Source organism: Orycteropus afer, unplaced genomic scaffold (genome assembly GCF_000298275.1).
Source record: "Orycteropus afer afer isolate SDZICR_OR568_19922 unplaced genomic scaffold, OryAfe1.0 scaffold00130, whole genome shotgun sequence".
Classification (NCBI taxonomy): Eukaryota; Metazoa; Chordata; class Mammalia; order Tubulidentata; family Orycteropodidae; genus Orycteropus; species Orycteropus afer.
This window is the reverse complement of record NW_006921717.1, coordinates 2,371,376-2,387,868: the sequence shown is the minus strand read 5'-3', so window position 1 is coordinate 2,387,868 and position 16,493 is coordinate 2,371,376. Positions and strand designations below refer to the sequence as shown.

At 60.8% G+C, this 16,493-nt stretch overlaps 2 protein-coding genes across 2 annotated transcripts in view; one reads left to right on the top strand and one right to left on the bottom strand.

Annotated features, from left to right (window-relative positions):
• PC (pyruvate carboxylase) overlaps nt 1-16,261 on the bottom strand; it is a 27,222-nt gene extending 10,961 nt beyond the window's left edge. Inside the window, exons 1-9 of the mRNA XM_007944710.2 lie at nt 16,126-16,261; nt 15,815-15,999; nt 15,150-15,315; nt 14,858-15,003; nt 14,587-14,704; nt 13,969-14,120; nt 12,333-12,451; nt 8,228-8,390; nt 5,456-5,638 (exon numbers count right to left, since the gene is read on the bottom strand). Of these exons, the coding sequence (XP_007942901.1) occupies nt 5,456-5,638; nt 8,228-8,390; nt 12,333-12,451; nt 13,969-14,120; nt 14,587-14,704; nt 14,858-15,003; nt 15,150-15,315; nt 15,815-15,999; nt 16,126-16,261 (1,368 nt within the window). The remainder of the gene's footprint in view (nt 1-5,455; nt 5,639-8,227; nt 8,391-12,332; nt 12,452-13,968; nt 14,121-14,586; nt 14,705-14,857; nt 15,004-15,149; nt 15,316-15,814; nt 16,000-16,125) is intronic.
• LRFN4 (leucine rich repeat and fibronectin type III domain containing 4) lies at nt 362-2,743 on the top strand. The gene is made up of 2 exons (XM_007944708.2): nt 362-1,716; nt 2,182-2,743. Exons 1-2 carry the CDS (start codon nt 362-364, stop codon nt 2,741-2,743), a joined length of 1,917 nt encoding a protein of 638 aa, XP_007942899.1.
• Nucleotides 16,262-16,493: the final 232 nt, after the last annotated feature.

The window sequence follows — 16,493 nt, the reverse complement described above, 5'->3', positions numbered from 1 at the left end:
GGGGGGGGCCTTCCCGGGCGGGGGAGGGGAGCCCGGCGATTCCGGGGACGCCTGGGAAAGGAAGTTCCGGGACCCTCCCTGCTCGCGTGCCCACCTCCGCTTCCTGCCTCGTGTCTCACCTTGTCCCCAGCGCCTGGAGTACCCCAACCGATGGGAACATGTGACTTGTACCCAGTGGGGCCTGGCTCTGCAGGCCCCAGCCATCCCTCAGCCCAGGCGGGGGCCCTTAGGCCTCTGAACCTGGTCCCCTCCCGGGACTAGGCCCGGCTCCTGGAACCGCGGTCCCCGGGCACAGGTGGGCACCTGCGCCAGCCCCACCTGTGCCCGGGTTGTGGCCCTCCCTCTCCGCAGGGCGTTCGCCATGGCCCCGCTGCTCCTGCCACTGCTGCTGCTGCTGGCCGGTGCGGCGGCCGCCTGCCCGCTGCCCTGCGTCTGCCAGAACCTGTCTGAGTCACTCAGCACCCTGTGCGCCCACCGAGGCCTGCTCTTCGTGCCGCCCAACGTGGACCGGCGCACGGTGGAGCTGCGGCTGGCGGACAACTTCATCCAGGCCCTGGGCCCTCCCGACTTCCGCAACATGACGGGGCTGGTGGACCTGACGCTGTCCCGCAATGCCATCACCCGCATCAGTGCCCGCGCCTTCGGGGACCTGGAGAGCCTACGCTCGCTGCACCTGGACGGCAACCGGCTGGTGGAGCTGGGCGCCGGCAGCCTGCGCGGGCCTGCCAACCTGCAGCACCTCATCCTCAGCGGGAACCAGCTGGGGCGCATCGCACCGGGCGCCTTCGACGACTTTCTGGAGAGCCTCGAGGACCTGGACCTGTCCTACAACAACCTGCGGCAGGTGCCCTGGGCCGGCATCGGGGCCATGCCCGCCCTGCACACGCTTAATCTGGACCACAACCTCATTGACGCCCTGCCCCCGGGGGCCTTTGCCCAGCTCAGCCAGCTCTCCCGCCTCGACCTCACTTCCAACCGCCTGGCCACGCTGGCACCCGACCCGCTCTTCTCCCGGGGCCGCGACGCCGAGGCCTCGCCTGCGCCTCTGGTGCTGAGCTTCAGCGGGAACCCGCTGCACTGCAACTGCGAGCTGCTCTGGCTGCGGCGGCTGGCGCGGCCCGATGACCTGGAGACGTGCGCCTCACCGCCGGGCCTGGCCGGCCGCTACTTCTGGACCGTGCCCGAGGGCGAGTTCTTCTGTGAGCCACCCCTCATCGCCCGCCACACGCAGCGCCTCTGGGTGCTGGAGGGCCAACGGGCCACCTTGAGGTGCCGGGCCCTGGGTGACCCTGTGCCCACCATGCACTGGGTCGGCCCCGACGACCGGCTGGTTGGCAACTCCTCCCGGGCCCGGGCTTTCCCCAACGGGACCCTAGAGCTTGGGGTGACAGGCGCTGGGGACGCAGGGGCCTACACCTGCATTGCCACCAACCCTGCCGGCGAGGCCACAGCGCGTGTGGAGCTGCGGGTGCTGGCCCTGCCGCACGGCGGGAACAGCAGTGCCGAGGGCGGCCGCCCCGGGCCCTCGGACATCGCCGCCTCGGCTCGCACTGCTGCCGAGGGGGAGGGGGCTCCGGAGGCCGAAGCAGCCGTGCAGGTGACCGAGGTGACTGCCACCTCAGGGCTGGTGAGCTGGGGCCCAGGGCGGCCGGCCGAGCCGGTGTGGATGTTTCAGATCCAGTACAACAGCAGCGAGGACGAGACCCTCGTCTACAGGTGAGAATGTGTCCTGCAGCCCCGCTCCTGCCCTCAGGCCCGACCCTGCCACTTGTAAACACTCGTAGGGACAGCAGGCCCGGCCCGGGGCCGAGACTGCCCAGCTGCCTGGGCTGTGGTGGGGCTGTGGGGGGTCAGGCACCAGGCGACCCACTGCAAGGCCTTCCTGCTTGGGGTGCCCGCCTCCCGACCTGGTCTGGGGGTGGTTTCATCAGTGCGCACGCACGTGGGCCTGTGCACACGCCACCTGCCTCTGCTGAGGTACCTCTCATGTCAGCTTGTGGGCTGTGTGTCAGTGCACATGCACATCTGTCCCTTCGTCTCTTGGGCCACGCTCAGGTGCCTGTCTCGCTTCCCTGCTTTCTCAAGTGAACCCACAGAGGTGGTCCTGGGGGAGGGGCTGTGCCCGGAGCTGAGCCTGGACCCCTTTCCCCCAGCCTGACCCCCCCCCACTCCTGCTCCCAGGATCGTCCCGGCTTCCAGCCACCACTTCCTGCTGAAGCATCTGGTCCCTGGTGCAGACTACGACCTCTGCCTGTTGGCCCTGTCACCTGCTGCAGGGCCCTCTGACCTCACGGCCACCAGGCTGCTGGGCTGTGTCCACTTCTCCACGCTGCCAGCCACGCCCCTGTGCCACGCCCTGCAGGCCCACGTGCTGGGCGGGACCCTGACTGTGGCCGTGGGGGGGGTGCTGGTGGCTGCCTTACTGGTCTTCACTGTGGCCTTGCTGGTTCGGGGCCGGGGGGCTGGGAATGGCCGCCTGCCCCTCAAGCTCAGCCATGTCCAATCTCAGACCAATGGAGGTCCCAGCCCCACGCCCAAGAGCCACCCGCCACGGAGCCCCCCGCCCCGCCCCCAGCGCAGCTGCTCCTTGGACCTGGGCGACACTGGTGGGTGCTATGGTTACGCCAGGCGCCTGGGAGGGGCCTGGGCTCGACGGAGCCACTCTGTGCACGGGGGGCTGCTTGGGGCAGGGTGCCGGGGGGTGGGGGGCAGTGCGGAGTGGCTGGAGGAGAGTGTTGTGTGAGGGGGTGGCAAGGGGCATCCCTGCATCCCTCAACTCTGCAGAACAGGGCCCGAGTGAGGGGCAGGCAGGCCCCGCCTGGGTGGGGGCACCTGCCCGGAGCCCTTCCGGCTTTTATTCTCGGTACCTCAGGCTCCCCTGTGCTCTTGCCCGGACAGGGACCCTTTCTACGGTCCTGGCTTCCAGATGGGGGTGGGGGAGCAGTCCCTCTGACAGGTGCTCACGGCCACCAAGGCAGGGGCTGCAGCCACCAAGCAGGAGTCTTGTTTTTATTTATAATAAAATCGTTGGGGACACCTCAGTGCTGGTCTCTGGCCTTGTCCTGCTAGGGTTCCCGAGGGAGTGGGGAGGGAGGGCAAGGTGAGTGGCACACACGGGTCCACGAAGCAGGAGGGGTCGGGGAGGGGCCTCTAGGCCCAGCGGAGGCACCTGAAGAGCCTGGGCCCCTCAGCCTCATGGCCCAAGGGACCGCAAGGGGCAAGGGGCATGCCCGGTGCTGTCTGCTGGCTCTAGGGCCCTCAGTGGCTGTGGGCCTGGGCAGGCTGACCGTACTCTGTGGCCTGTTCCCTGCCCGGAAGCTGCAGAGAAGACCATCTACCAGAGGTGCAGGTGGGGTGAGGGTGTGGTACCCACACAGGCAAGGCTGGCAGCAGGGTACTCAGCCAGGGTGGGCGTCACAGTCCCCAAGGCAGATCATCTGAACTTAGTGACGGGAGGAGGTGGTGGGTGGTGGCCCTTTTGGACTAAAAGAATCCAGGTTGGCCGCATCTCCTCAGCACAAGTCAGTAAACACGTCGCCTAGCTCCTGTGGGTGGCGGCCTTGCCCACCCCACCCCCAGGGCATCTTCTGGGTTTGTAAATGCAGAGGAGACAGCTGGCCAGTGGGGACACAATGGGGACTGAAGGCAGACACCATGGGCACGTACACCTGTAAACACACACGCACGGCCACACCCCTGCTGGGATCCCACCCCTCAAAAGCCAACAACTTTCCTATGAACCCGAGTCCCTGCCAGCCCCCAACCCAGAGCTCAGCCCCTTCGCAGGGGCTGCAAGGCAGAGGCCGGCCCAGCAGGGCCAGGGGTCGACAGGGAAGGTCTGTGGGGGAGGGACGTAGGAGCCAGTGGCCTAGCCGGTCTAGCATCACATCTGAGGAAGACACGGGTGCCCCTGAAACCCGTATCCCGCTGCAGCCCCCCAGTCTCCTCGGAGTCCCCAGGATGCAGGCCCAGGTGTGTTTCTTCACACCCTACAGTGGTTCCAAGGGGGTGGATGCCCTGGGCCCTGCTGGGGTGGGACAGGTGGCAGGTACTGGCCCCAGGGGTGCACTGGGCACATGGCTGAGGAGGAACCACTGGGGAGCCGACCGGGACCCCCAGCCAGACAGCTTGGAGCCACAGGCAGGATTGGCACGGCCCCGCCCGACATGGGAGCAGTCACAGAATGCCCAGGTGTGGGGATGCCAAGTGCCGGCTGCCAGAGCCGGGGGAACACAGGAACACAGGCATTAAACCACAACGCTTCTCTGCCCCAGAGCAGACACCAAGTGGGGAGACCCTCCCAATGTCGGCAAAACAGCTGGAACGTGAACACGCTGTTCCCTCGAGAGGTGAATGTGAGACCACGATGCTGGCTGCCCACACGGTGGTCACGGGCCCCAGAGCCCAGCACCCACCCACGATTTTCCAAAAGGCTTCATTCTGCACCCAGCAAGCAATCCTAGGACATGTCGCAGCACCCCGTTGGCAGAGAAAGCAGCGTGGGCACTGAGGGACCACCACCCAGCCCCACCTAGCAGCCAAGTGCAACCGAGAGGCTGGAAGATACGGGGAAGAGGCTCAGGGCTCAGCCTGCGCTCCCAGTGCATCCTGGGGGTGGTGAGGGGTGGGCAGCCCGAGAGGAGGTGGGAGAGGAAGGCACTGCCCAGCGGCCGGCCCTCATAGGGACCCCTTCTCCTGCTCCTCTTGCCCTGCCAGAGTTTCAGGCAGTGGCGCCGACCCCAGGATTCCCACAGCTATGTGGGCAGGTGGCAGCTTCAAGGACAAGATGGTGCCTCTTAGCTGTGAGATCACAGCTAGCTATGGATACAACGGGATGGACAAAAGGGCTCAAGTCCTCACTGAGCCTCTAAGCCGAGCTGCGCCCGAGGGCGAGGTGTATCCTCCCGGCCTGAGCTCCTGCGCCTGGCTGCAGCCACCCCCCACTGTCCCTTCAGTACCAACAGGCATGTACTAGGCATCGCAGGACGGTGGGGCAGACGGGTCGGCCTGACTCTACCCAACATGACCCTCTCCCCATCGGGTCTGTGCTCTTCACCCACCCACCTTCCTGGAAATCAGGACGCCCTGCAGAGCAGCTCTAAGCACTGGCTCCCGGGCTCTCACTCAAACCTGGCGGATCGGAGCTTCCAGAAGGGAGGTCCGGTAACATGCGCGGGACTGTTATATGAGGGGCAGGAAGCTGTAGGTGTACCCAGGACAGGGCTCCAGACGGTGCCTGTCGGGCCTGCTGTGCAGTTACAGCCTCTGAAGAAGCAGCTGAGGGGCCCGGCCATATCTCAAGGCAGCTGGGAGAGCCACTGACCCCACCAAGCCAAAGCCAGAAGGGACTGAGGCAGAGCCCACCCCTGCCCTGCTATGGGGCTGCGGTGGGCAGCGGCCGTGGGCACAATGCAGCCGCGGTGCAGGCTGTCCGGCAGGGCCCGCAGCAGCTCACCTTCACGCCACGGACGCGGAACTCGGCCAGGGCTCTGCTCATCTTGGTGGCGGCTGTGGGGTGGTCTTTGCCATGGGCGATGACCTTGACCAACAGGGAGTCGTAGTGGGGAGAGATGACGGCACCTTGGAAGGCGGAGGCATTGTCCAGGCGGATGCCCATGCCCTCTCCGCTCCGGAACACCTGCAGGGAGAGGGGTGTGGACGTCCAAACCAGGTCACGGGTGGGAGTCAGGCTCCATGATGTGGACACCGGGCAACCCCCTCCCCTTTCCCTGTGAGTTGTGCTTTATTTCGGCCAGGAAAACCCAGGGCACCCCCCCCCACACCCCCCAAGCCCCACAGTCACTGCCGCCTCCTCCCTGGAGGGGACCCTGACGTGGACAGACAGGGAGAAAGCCTGCCACATTGAAAAGGCCCTCCCATGCCTGCCTGACACCCCCTGCCTTCCGGATTCATTTGTTCATTCACTCATTGCACAGACGCTCAGAGCACCAGTGATGTGGCAGGCAGTGGCGACTGAGCACTCGAAGTAGAGTCCTGTTCCCACAGGCTCTAGTGTGCTACGGAAGAGACAGACAGACAGGGAAAGCCCAGGTGGCAAAGAGTGACAGGAACCCTGAGGGACAGTGAAGCAAGAATGGGGCAGGCAGGCCGAGCAAAGAGGTCAGAGGGTTTTTCTTCTGTTTTGTGTCTTTACCTAGAATATAAGAGTGATGGGGAAGGCCTCCCGGCCACCCACCTTCCTTCCAAAAGGGGCAAAGGGAGGAAGACGGGGAGGAGGAAGTGAAGGAGACAAGCAGATAAGGAAAGACCGAGAATTCGATGAAGGAAAAGTGATTATGTGCAAGGAGGGAAACAGCCAGGCAGGCACACACACACGTACACACAAGCACGCATGCATACACATGCGCATGCATCGTGCATGAATGTGAGCACACGTGAGTACACATGCACACATTACACATGAACATATGCACACATGAGCACACATGAGCACACATGCACAGGCACATGGACACACGCACACATACAAGCATACACGGACACCAGTACACATGGTTACATGTGAAGACATATGAGTGCACACAAGCAGACATGCACACACATGCACACACAAGCACAAATGAGCATACATGCACACACAAGCACACATGGACATAAGCACATGCACACATGATCACATGTGCACAGAAGACACACTAGCATGTGTGCACATGTGAGCACACATACATACACACATACCTGAGCACACACAAGCACACACAAGCATGCACACACACAAGCACACATGCACACACCCCCCCAAGAATGAGAAGCAAACAAAAAGAGAGAAGGGAGAGTGAGTGGGTGGGAGGCAGCCAGGCAGAGGTAGGTGAGGGCTTCCGCAGTCTGCTGGAAAGGACGCCCGGGGGTGGGAAAGGGGCTGGGGACCGGTGGGCAACTCCAGCACACACATACGCACATGTGTGTGCACCCGTGTGTGCATGTGCACAGGCATGCATGTATGTGTGCATCCACTCCCACATGCACACATGCTTGCAGATGCACGTGCACCCCTACGGCAGGACATGGGGCAGAGCTGACACTGAGGGAGGGGTTGGGGGCATTTGGAAGGTCCATATAGGGAAGACGCGGAGTGAGAGGGTCGCCCCGAGGGGCTTGGGGCACCCACTGCACCACGCTTCCGTTTCTGAGGGGCACAGGCCTGTGTTCGATGAAAAGGAACTTAATAAAATATTGAAGGGTGAACACTCAGCCGTGAGCAGGAACTGTCAGCTAAAAATATTTCGTGGTAAACCAGGCTCTAAGGAGCTGGGCCTGTCAGCAGAGCTGCAGACAGACAGCAGCGCGACAGGGCCGGGACACCCTGCTGCCTGCTGGCCGAGGTCAGAGGACTCGGGCCCCCTGGACGGAGTCCGCCTCTGGCCTCCATCTTTCCAGAACCTGAGCCCAGCCTGAAGCCCTGGCTCGCCGCCGACCGCGTCCTCCCAGCTCCACCCTTGCTGGCGTCACTGGCCCAGGAGCCCAGGATCTTGTCCCCAGTCCCCCTCGCCTGGCCACATGGCTCCTCCCTGAGCTTCTCCAAGGGCCCTGCCCGCCGGGCTCGGGCCAGATGGGCAGTGCTGAGGCAGCACTACAAGAGATGGCATGCTGACCCGCAGGACCCAGAGGCCGCCTGAGCCAGGAGGGATGAAGGGGAAGGGATGGGACCAAGCAGGGCTCCGAGGGAGGCTGGAGACGGCAGCCAGGGGAGAGAGAAGGCCAGCAAGCCCGGCCAGCCCATTCAGCAGCCCCTCTCACGTCTCCTCTGGCCACTGCAGCACCTGGGCTCCGAGGCCTGCTGTCTCTTCCTCGCCCCACCACCTCCTGACACCCCATTCCCCCCTGCCCGTGGCCCGGATCACGCCTGCCCCTGGGACTCACGCCCCAATCCTGTGCCACACCCCTCAGCAGTCCCTTGGCCAGTGGCGCCCTGGTCAGATGCCGGCGACAGGCTGGGAGTCCTGGCTCTGCTCTCCTGCGGGAGAGTGCCAGGCCGAGGAGCTGGGCCTTTCCGGGTGCACTGCAACCTCTCTGTTTTGCACATAGCAGGCTGCTCCCCATGTGACCTGCTCACTGGGTTTCCCGAGGCTTCGTGGCGCCAGTCTCCTCCTCAGAAACACTCTCCCCCTTTCCATCAGACAGCCAGCCCCCCACATGCTCTAAGCTGGCTTAAGACCACCCACTGGGGGCCCCTGCTGCAGGAACTCCTGGGTGCGGTGCTGCCCACCTCGATGCGGCCGGTGTCGGGCTGGAAGCCGCGTGTGGGGTCCTCCGTGGTGACCCGGCACTGGATGGCACAGCCATTGATGCGGATGTTCTCCTGCCGCAGGCCCAGGTCCGGCAGGCTCCTGCCCTCTGCCACGTGGATCTGGGCATGGACCAGGTCCACACTGCAGGCGACAGGAAGACCCGAGGGGTGAGCGGAGGGGCGGAAGCAGAGGCTTGGGATGGAGGACAGCAGTGTGACACCGACGCGGCCCCCACACCCTCCCTTGCCACCAGGGTGATGGCAGACTGCACTCTAAGTGACAGAGGCCCCAGCCACCGCCCAGGAGCCTGTGGAAGGACTCAGACTGAGCTGGGCCCCCTCTCGTGGCCGAGACGCCCTCCCTGAAAAACTCTGCCCTCTCCCCCTGCCTCCTCCCCAGCTCTCTGTCCTCCTGCGGCTGAAACTCTCCATCTGTCTGTCCAGTCTGGTTCTGAAGCCTCAGTTTGCTAGGTCTGAGGGTCAAGACCATTCTTATGCGTGGTACACTGTGCGCATGTCGGGGGTCCTGCAGCTGCAGGAGGGCTGGTGCAAGAGGGGGGCACAGCAGCCAAGCCCCCACCCTCCCGGTTCTCACTGGCGGCTCCTGACACCCTCCCCAGTGAAAATTTCCACGTACAAGGCTCCCTAGGGTGCCTGGCTTCCCTCGTTCAGCCCTGCAGCCTGTCACGCTACTGAGGACAGTCGTACATCCAAGGAACAGCTGTTACAAACACAACCCGCAAGGTGTGACATCTATTGTCGCTGAGGCTGGCAGGGAGGGTGGCCCGGAGAACACATGGCAGATTGCTCTTCTCTGTGTCTCCCGCTCACCCGCTCCACAGTGGTGACGATAATGACCATTTATCGCCACAGCTCCTGCCGCCACAAACCATGGCTGTGCCCTGTATCTGCCCCTGAGGTCCCCGAGCTCCACGCCTGGTGACCCAGGAGGAACCTGAGGCCCAGAGTGTCTGCCCACAGAACGCTGCCTCAGAGCAGCAGAGACATCACCCTCAGAGAGCCTGGGCCCAGCGGCAACAGATCTTAGCAGCATGATGGGGAAAGTTCCAGGGTCTCATGGGCCATACACCTTGACTCAGACCCGTACCTGAGACAGTGAGGGGCTCCATACACCTGTGGGGGAGGCTAGGGCAGGAGACCAGCCCATAGCTGCCACACCAGCTAGCATTGGGAAAGCAAAAGAAGTCAGGCCTGTTCCATGGTGAGACGGACCGTGGCAAGGCCAGGCTAAGCACTCAGCGGGCTCCAAATACGCATCTTGAGACAATGCAAGACCATTTTCAGTTGTTATTTATCAAACAGGCAGATTGCTGAAAATGTCCACATTCAATGCTTACAGAAGAACAGACAGGAACAGCCTACCTAGAACTGAGGCAAGATGCCTGTCTCTGACCCAGTAATCAACTCTGGGGCGTCTCCCCAGACCTCATCAAGTCAAGGATGTTAAGTGACGCACCCTCAGTTACTACAAAATCTGGGAGCAATCTAACCATCAGGTAATAGAGACTAAGAGAGTAAGTCATGAGACGTACAGATGATCAAATGCTGTGCAGCCACAAAGCACTCAGCTACTAATCCAAATGTTGGTGGTTCAAACCTACTCAGTGGGGCTCCATGGGGAAAAAAACTGGCAATCTACTTTCACAAAGCCTGTGTTTTATTGACTATGTGAAGGCATTTGACTGTGTGGATCGTAACAAACTGTGGGTAACATTGAGAAGAATGGGAATTCCAGAACAATTAATTTTGTGCTCATGAGGAACCTGTATATAGACCAGGAGGCTGTCATTTGAACAGAACAAGAGGATACTATATGGTTTAAAATCAGGAAGGGTGTGTGTCGGGGTTGTATCCCTTCCCCATACTTATTCAATCTGTATGCTGAGCAAATAATTTGAGAAGCTGGACTATAAGAATAAGAACGTGGCATCAGGATTGGAGGAAGACCCCTTAACCTGCGATATGCAGATGACACAACTTTACTTGCTAAAACTGAAGAGGACTTGAAACACTGATGAAGATCAAGGACAACAGCCTTTAGTATGGATTACACCTCAAAATAAGAAAACAGAATTCCTCACAAGGGACCAATAAACATCACAATAAATGGAGAAAAGATGAAGTGGTCAAGATTTCATTTTATTGGATCCACAATCAACACCCATGGAAGCAGCAGTTAAGAAATCAGATGACGTTTGCACTGGGCAAATCTGCTGCAAAAGACCTCTTTAAAGTGCTAAGGAGTATTAAGATGTCACTTTGAAGACAAAGGTTTGTCTAACCCAAGCCATGGTATTTATTTTTAATCGCCTCATATGCCTGTGAGAGCTGGACAATGAGTAAGGAAGACCGAAAAAGAGTGATGCTTTTGAGTTGTGGTGCTGGTGAAGAATACTGAAAGTACCATGGACTTCCAGAAAAATCAACAAATCTGCCCTGGAGGAAGTGCAGCTGGAATGCTCCGTGGAAGGGAGAATGGCCAGACTTTGTCTCACCCACTTAGGTCATGTGGTCAGAAGGGACCATTCCCTGGAGAAAGATGTTATTCCTGGTAAAGTATAGGGGCAGGAAAAAAAAGGGAGGCCCTCAACGAGATGGACTGACACAGTAGCTGCAACGACGGGCTCAGGCATTGCAAGGGTTGTGAGGCTGGCTCAGGACCGGGCAGGGTTTCGTTCTGTTGCACGTGGGGTCACTATGAGTCGGAGCTGACTCTATGGCACCTAACAACAGCCAAGAAAACCCTATGGGGCAGCTCTACTCTGTCACATGGGTCACTATGAGTTAAAAAATCCACTCAGTACCATATAACAACAATGACAGCAGTATTTAGAAAGAATAATGGCATAGGGAAATGCCTCCAAGAAATGTTAAATTAAAGGGCAATAGACTAGTACACCATGCGATCCTCAGCCTATACGACTGTGAGACCAGAAGAACTAGATGGTGCCTGGCTCCCACTGTCAGCCACTCAGAGGGGGATCTATGGAGGAGATCCTGGATAGAGTGGGAGAACAATGTGGAACAAAACTCAAAATCATCTTTAAAAAAAAAGGGACCAGGTTTGCTGGTCTGATAGAGCCTGGTGGAACCCCTGAGACTATGACCCCTAGCTGTCCTTCAGGTCTGGAACTGAACCCACTCCTGTGGCTTCCAGCCAAACAAAACACAGGCCTATGAGCTGAGCATTTACAATAGGTAGACACACTTCTTGGAGAGAACAATCATGGGAGAAAGAAGGGCTGTATATGCACAGGGAGACAGCTCAGGGGGCAGGAGTCCATGGAGGGATGGACACAGGGAAGAGGTGACTATGGGGAGGAAGTGGGAGGGGAGCTGTTGCATTGTGGGAAATTTCAGTCAATGTCATGAGACAAAATGTATGTGAGCTCCTGTGTGGAAGATGAATGTGCTCTGTAAACTTTCACCACAATCACAATAAAAATTTTTTTCAAAACAGGCAATAAAAATTCTACATAGAACATCTCGATTTTGTACGAATAGTCATATAAAAATATAAGCCAAGGTGGAAAGAAACGAACCACCAGACAGAGTGGGCACGGCAGACACGGCACGGTGGAGCAAGGCCGGAGAGATGCGGCGTAAGCCCAGCTGTGTGACCCCAGGCAACTCTCTGGGCCTCTCTGTCTTCAGGAGGATTGGCGCCTTCCACACAGTGCTCTGGTAAGGGTCCCAGGAAACACTGCAGCTCTGGCCTGGAGCCCAGCCGTGAGCTCTCAGCAGGGGGCCAGAGATCATCCTATTTGCTCCTTGTACTAATTTTCAGTGACTATGGAATGCCTTCCTAATGACAAGACTAAAATGGAGCACCTGGTTCCAAGTGCATTCTGGCCTGAGTGGATGGGCTCTGAGCCCCCGGGCACGATTCTCCTGGTCACGCTCCCCGAGTAGCATGCCATGTGGCCTTCTCATTAGGACTGAAGATGCCCTCTTGGCTCTCCTTACCATCTGCAGTTCCTGGACCTCCCACCAAAGTTGCCCCTCTCTGTGACTGAGACCCCATTCCCTCACCCAAGCCCAGCCTGACCCAGCCCCCACTCACTCTGTGATCTCCTCGGTGACCGTGTGCTCCACCTGCAGCCGGGAGTTGACCTCGATGAAGTAGTGCCTGCCGTGTTTGTCCACCAGGAACTCCACAGTGCCCGCATTCTCATAGCCCACCTGTGGGGCGGCTGCATCAGTGGGATGCAGAAGGCTGGGCCCCATCTCACCCTCGGGTTGGCCCTCACAGAAGAGCAGACCAGCAGCCAACCCCTCCCCCAGAGACAACAGGCACAGCCCCAGCTCTGGCCTCGGCTGCACAGCGACAGAGTGCCCGGAACCCAGACCCCCTCATGCAGAGACCCCTCCCTTCCTCCAGCTCAGACCCTGCCTGTCACCTTATTGGCTCTCTGGCACGGCACCCACCCACCAGAGCCCCGCCGCCCGGACCCATTTCACACTGGCGGCCCCAGCCAGATGTCATTTGACAGCAGTGATGCCCTACCTCCCGTTTAGCCCTGACCCAGCTCCACTTCTGGGTCCCCTGCCCCAACACACACTAGGCTCTCAATTGTTGTTGTTGTTGTCATGTGCCGTCGAGTCAGCCCCGACTCATAGCGACCCCTCCTTGGGTTTCCAAGGCAGTATCACTACGGAAGTAGGTTGCCCAACCTTCCTTCCGAGGAGTGGCTAATGGGTTTGCACCGCCAGCTGTCTGGTTAGCAGGCAAGTGTCTTAGCCACTATGTTACCAGAGCTCTCAATTAGCACCCTCAAATCTAGGCTGGAAGGAGACGGGGCCTAATCCAGCAAACGAGAACAAACTCAGGGCGAGATGACTCTCAGTGAAGGAGGGGAGCCCCAGCTGTAAGGAGGTCCTGGCCAGGCCTCACATCTACTGCAGCTGCAGCCCAACCGAGAAGCAGACCCGGCTTCCGGCATGAGGAGGCCATCTCTACAGGCCGGGCTGCCTGAGTGGGGCTGAGGTGGCACAGCGAGGAGGGGGCACAGGACGAGGCCAGGGAAGAAAATGTGGACACGCCTGGTGCCGGGGGTTCAGGGAAGGGAAGGTGAAGGTAGGGGCTGAGGAGACAGGGTGGGAAATGAAGGCCTGGGCCCGGGGGGCGGGGGGGGGGCAGAGGAAGACAGATCACATCACTGCTCAGGAGGCAATTCGTCATGCTCCCCTAACCACACTCCTCACTCTAGCACGTCACCCAGCGAGCAGAGACCAGCAAGATGGGCTTAGGAGGAACAGATGACAATGCCTTGATGGAGGAGGCAGCCGAGAGGAGTGAGGAAGAAATGCCTGAGTACATCCCTCTGGACAGAACCCACTGTCCCTCCCTCGCCTCCCTGCTCCCAGCCGCTGTCTGCCCTGTGCCCAGGTGACCACCTGCCATGAGGCTGCCCACTCCCAGCCGCTGTCCACTCTGTGCCTGGTCACCCTCGGCCTCCCTGCTCCCAGCCGCTGTCCACCCTGAGTCCAGGTGACCACCAGCCATGAGGCTGCCCACTCTCAGCCGCTGTCCACTCTGTGCCTGGTCACCCTCGGCCTCCCTGCTCCCAGCCGCTGTCCGCCCTGAGTCCAGGTGACCACCAGCCATGAGGTCTGGTGCCCACAGAAACACCAAGTGCCATAGGCCCAGGGTCCCTGTCTCTAAGTAGACCCTGCCTGGTGAACCCTGGCCCCTTCACCTGCTTAGCAAGTTTGACGGAGTCGCTGGTGAGGCGGGTCCGGAGCTGGGGGTCCAGATGGGCAGCAGGTGCGATCTCCACCACCTTCTGGTGCCGCCGCTGGATAGAACAGTCTCGCTCATACAGATGCAGGATGTTCCCGTACTGGTCCCCTGGGGGGAGGGAAACGGCTCAGCTGGGCAGGAACCTAAACGCCTCCCAGAAGAGCCTGGTGGGGCAGTGGTTAGGGGTTGGCTGCTACCTGAAAGGTCAGCAGTTTGAACCCACCTGTGGCTTCGTGGAAGGAAGACCTGGTGGTCTCTGTAAACATCACAACCCGGGATACCCACAGGGCAGTCTACTCTGTCTTGCAGGATGGCTACAAGCGGGGCTGATGCAATGGCACCCAACAAAGGCCCCCTAACTCCTGAGGACCCCAAGTGACCAGTCATGTCTGCACCCAGCAGTGGGAGGTGCAGAGAAATGCTGCCACTCCCCGCCCTGCCCCCAAGAGCCCGCTGTTCTGGGGAGCCCCCGACACACCCCAGGCTATCCCAAAGGCCCACTGCTGGAACCCAGGAAGGCCAGGACCTGCCCAGCTCCCGCCTCCGCCGCCCAGCCCTGGCCGCACCCACTCACCCAGGATCTGCACCTCGATGTGGCGTGGCTTCTCGATGAACTTCTCCACAAATAGCGCCCCGTTCCCGAAGGCAGCCAGGGCCTCTGAGTAGGCGCGGGTGTAGTTCTCCTCCAATTCCTGGGGACACACAGCTCCTGTCTCCCTCTGCCACGCCCTGGGTTCCCGCGCCCCAGCACCTCTGTGTTTCCCTCCACCACACCCTGGGCAGGGCTTCCCACGCCCTGGGCAGGCTCCACTCTGCGGAGGCTCCCGGCACTGGCTTGTGCTCACCTCGTAACTGTGGACGACCCTCATGCCACGCCCCCCGCCCCCATAGGCGGCCTTGAAGATGATGGGGAAGCCGTAGGTGCTGGAGAACTCATGAGCCTCGTGTAGGGAGGTGATAGGGGCGTCTGTGCCGGGGACCACGGGGACACCTGTGGGGAGACAGGTGTGTGGGGGCCTCCAAACAGGCTGGCATCCCTGCCAAACCCACCAAGGACACAAACACCCTGGCCAGCCTTCTCCCTGGCGCTCCCTGCCTGCAGAGCTGCCTGGCCTTGAGGCTGCCAGCCACACTCACCAGCGGCAATGGCAATGGCCCGGGCCTCCACCTTATCTCCCATCTTGCGGACCACCTCGGGGCTCGGCCCAATGAACCGGACCCCGGCGTCCTGGCAGGCTTGGGCAAAGTCTGCTCGCTCCGAGAGGAACCCGTAGCCAGGGTGCACTGCGTCCACACCATTTTCCTGTGAGGAGAGGGTGGGTCAGGGACACAGAAAAACAAAAAGCAAACCAGTTCCCTCCAGTGGATTCCAACTCGTGGTGACTCCGCGTGTTTCAGAGTAGAACTGTTCTCCACGGGGTTGTGGGCGGCCATCAGTGTCTGGAAGCAGACTGCCAGGCCTTCCCTACAAGGCACCTCAGGATGGATTCCGACTCCTGGCTAAATGCTCAGGTGCAAAGTGCTAACTAAACACTCAGCACTTAGTTGTTGAGTGCTTAACCATGTGCTCCACCCAGGGGCCCCCAGGGGCCGGCGCTCTCCTCACACCCCTTTGCAGACCTTGACCAAACCCTCAGTTAAGCTGGCTCCATCTACTTAGCACACTGCCAGGGGGACGGATGCCAGGGAGTAAGGCCCAGGATGCAGTCCCTGCCCTCAGGACACTCCAAGGCGCGGCGGCCCCCAGCCGCCCGTGACCTCCCGCCCTGGCCCTCCCAGCCCCAGCTCCACCAGCCACTGACCTTGGCCACTTTGATGATGTCGGGGATGTGCAGGTAGGCTTGCACGGGCGCGAGGCCGCGGCCGATGAGATAGGCTTCGTCCGCCTTCTGCCGATGCATCTGGCCCGTGTCCTGCTCGGAGTAGATGGCCACGGTGCGGATGCCCAGCTCCGTGCAGGCCCGGAACACGCGGATGGCGATCTCACCTGGCAGGGGGCGGGGAGGTGGTGTCAGGGTCTGGGGTCCTCGGAGAGTCAGGAGGAGGAGGGTATGGAGCAGGAGGGGAGGCAGGCTGGGGGCTGCTGCCAGGGCCCCTACTCCCGGGCGCTCACCGCGGTTGGCCACCATGACCTTCTTGATGGGCTTGTATTCCAGGCGCCGGACATTTGGGGAGGCGGCGGGGATGGTGGAGACACGGCGAACGCACAGGAACCTCAGGCCCCCGCAGACCACATGGAACTTCAGCATCTGGGCGGGAAGGAAGGGCCCAGGTCCCAGAAGGCTCAGCCCCGAGCTTCCCAGGGAGAGGGCCAGTCACCTGCCCAGGGAAAGCCAGGCCCCCTGCACCCCAACTCCCAGCCCAGGCGACCAGCTTCAAGGGGGCTGGGCAGCCAGAGGTAAAGGCGCAAATCCAAACGCAAGGCAACCCACCCCCCTTACCCTAACCCTCGCCACGGTGAGCAAGGACACGCTTAGGTCT

What these genes read in the sequence shown, in the direction of transcription:
- LRFN4 (XM_007944708.2), top strand. Translation starts at nt 362, where the DNA reads ATGGCCCCGCTGCTCCTGCCACTGCTGCTGCTGCTGGCCGGTGCGGCG. An exon ending in GACGAGACCCTCGTCTACAG is followed by an intron (nt 1,717 to 2,181) that starts GTGAGAATGTGT and finishes TCCTGCTCCCAG; the next exon opens with GATCGTCCCGGCTTCCAGCC.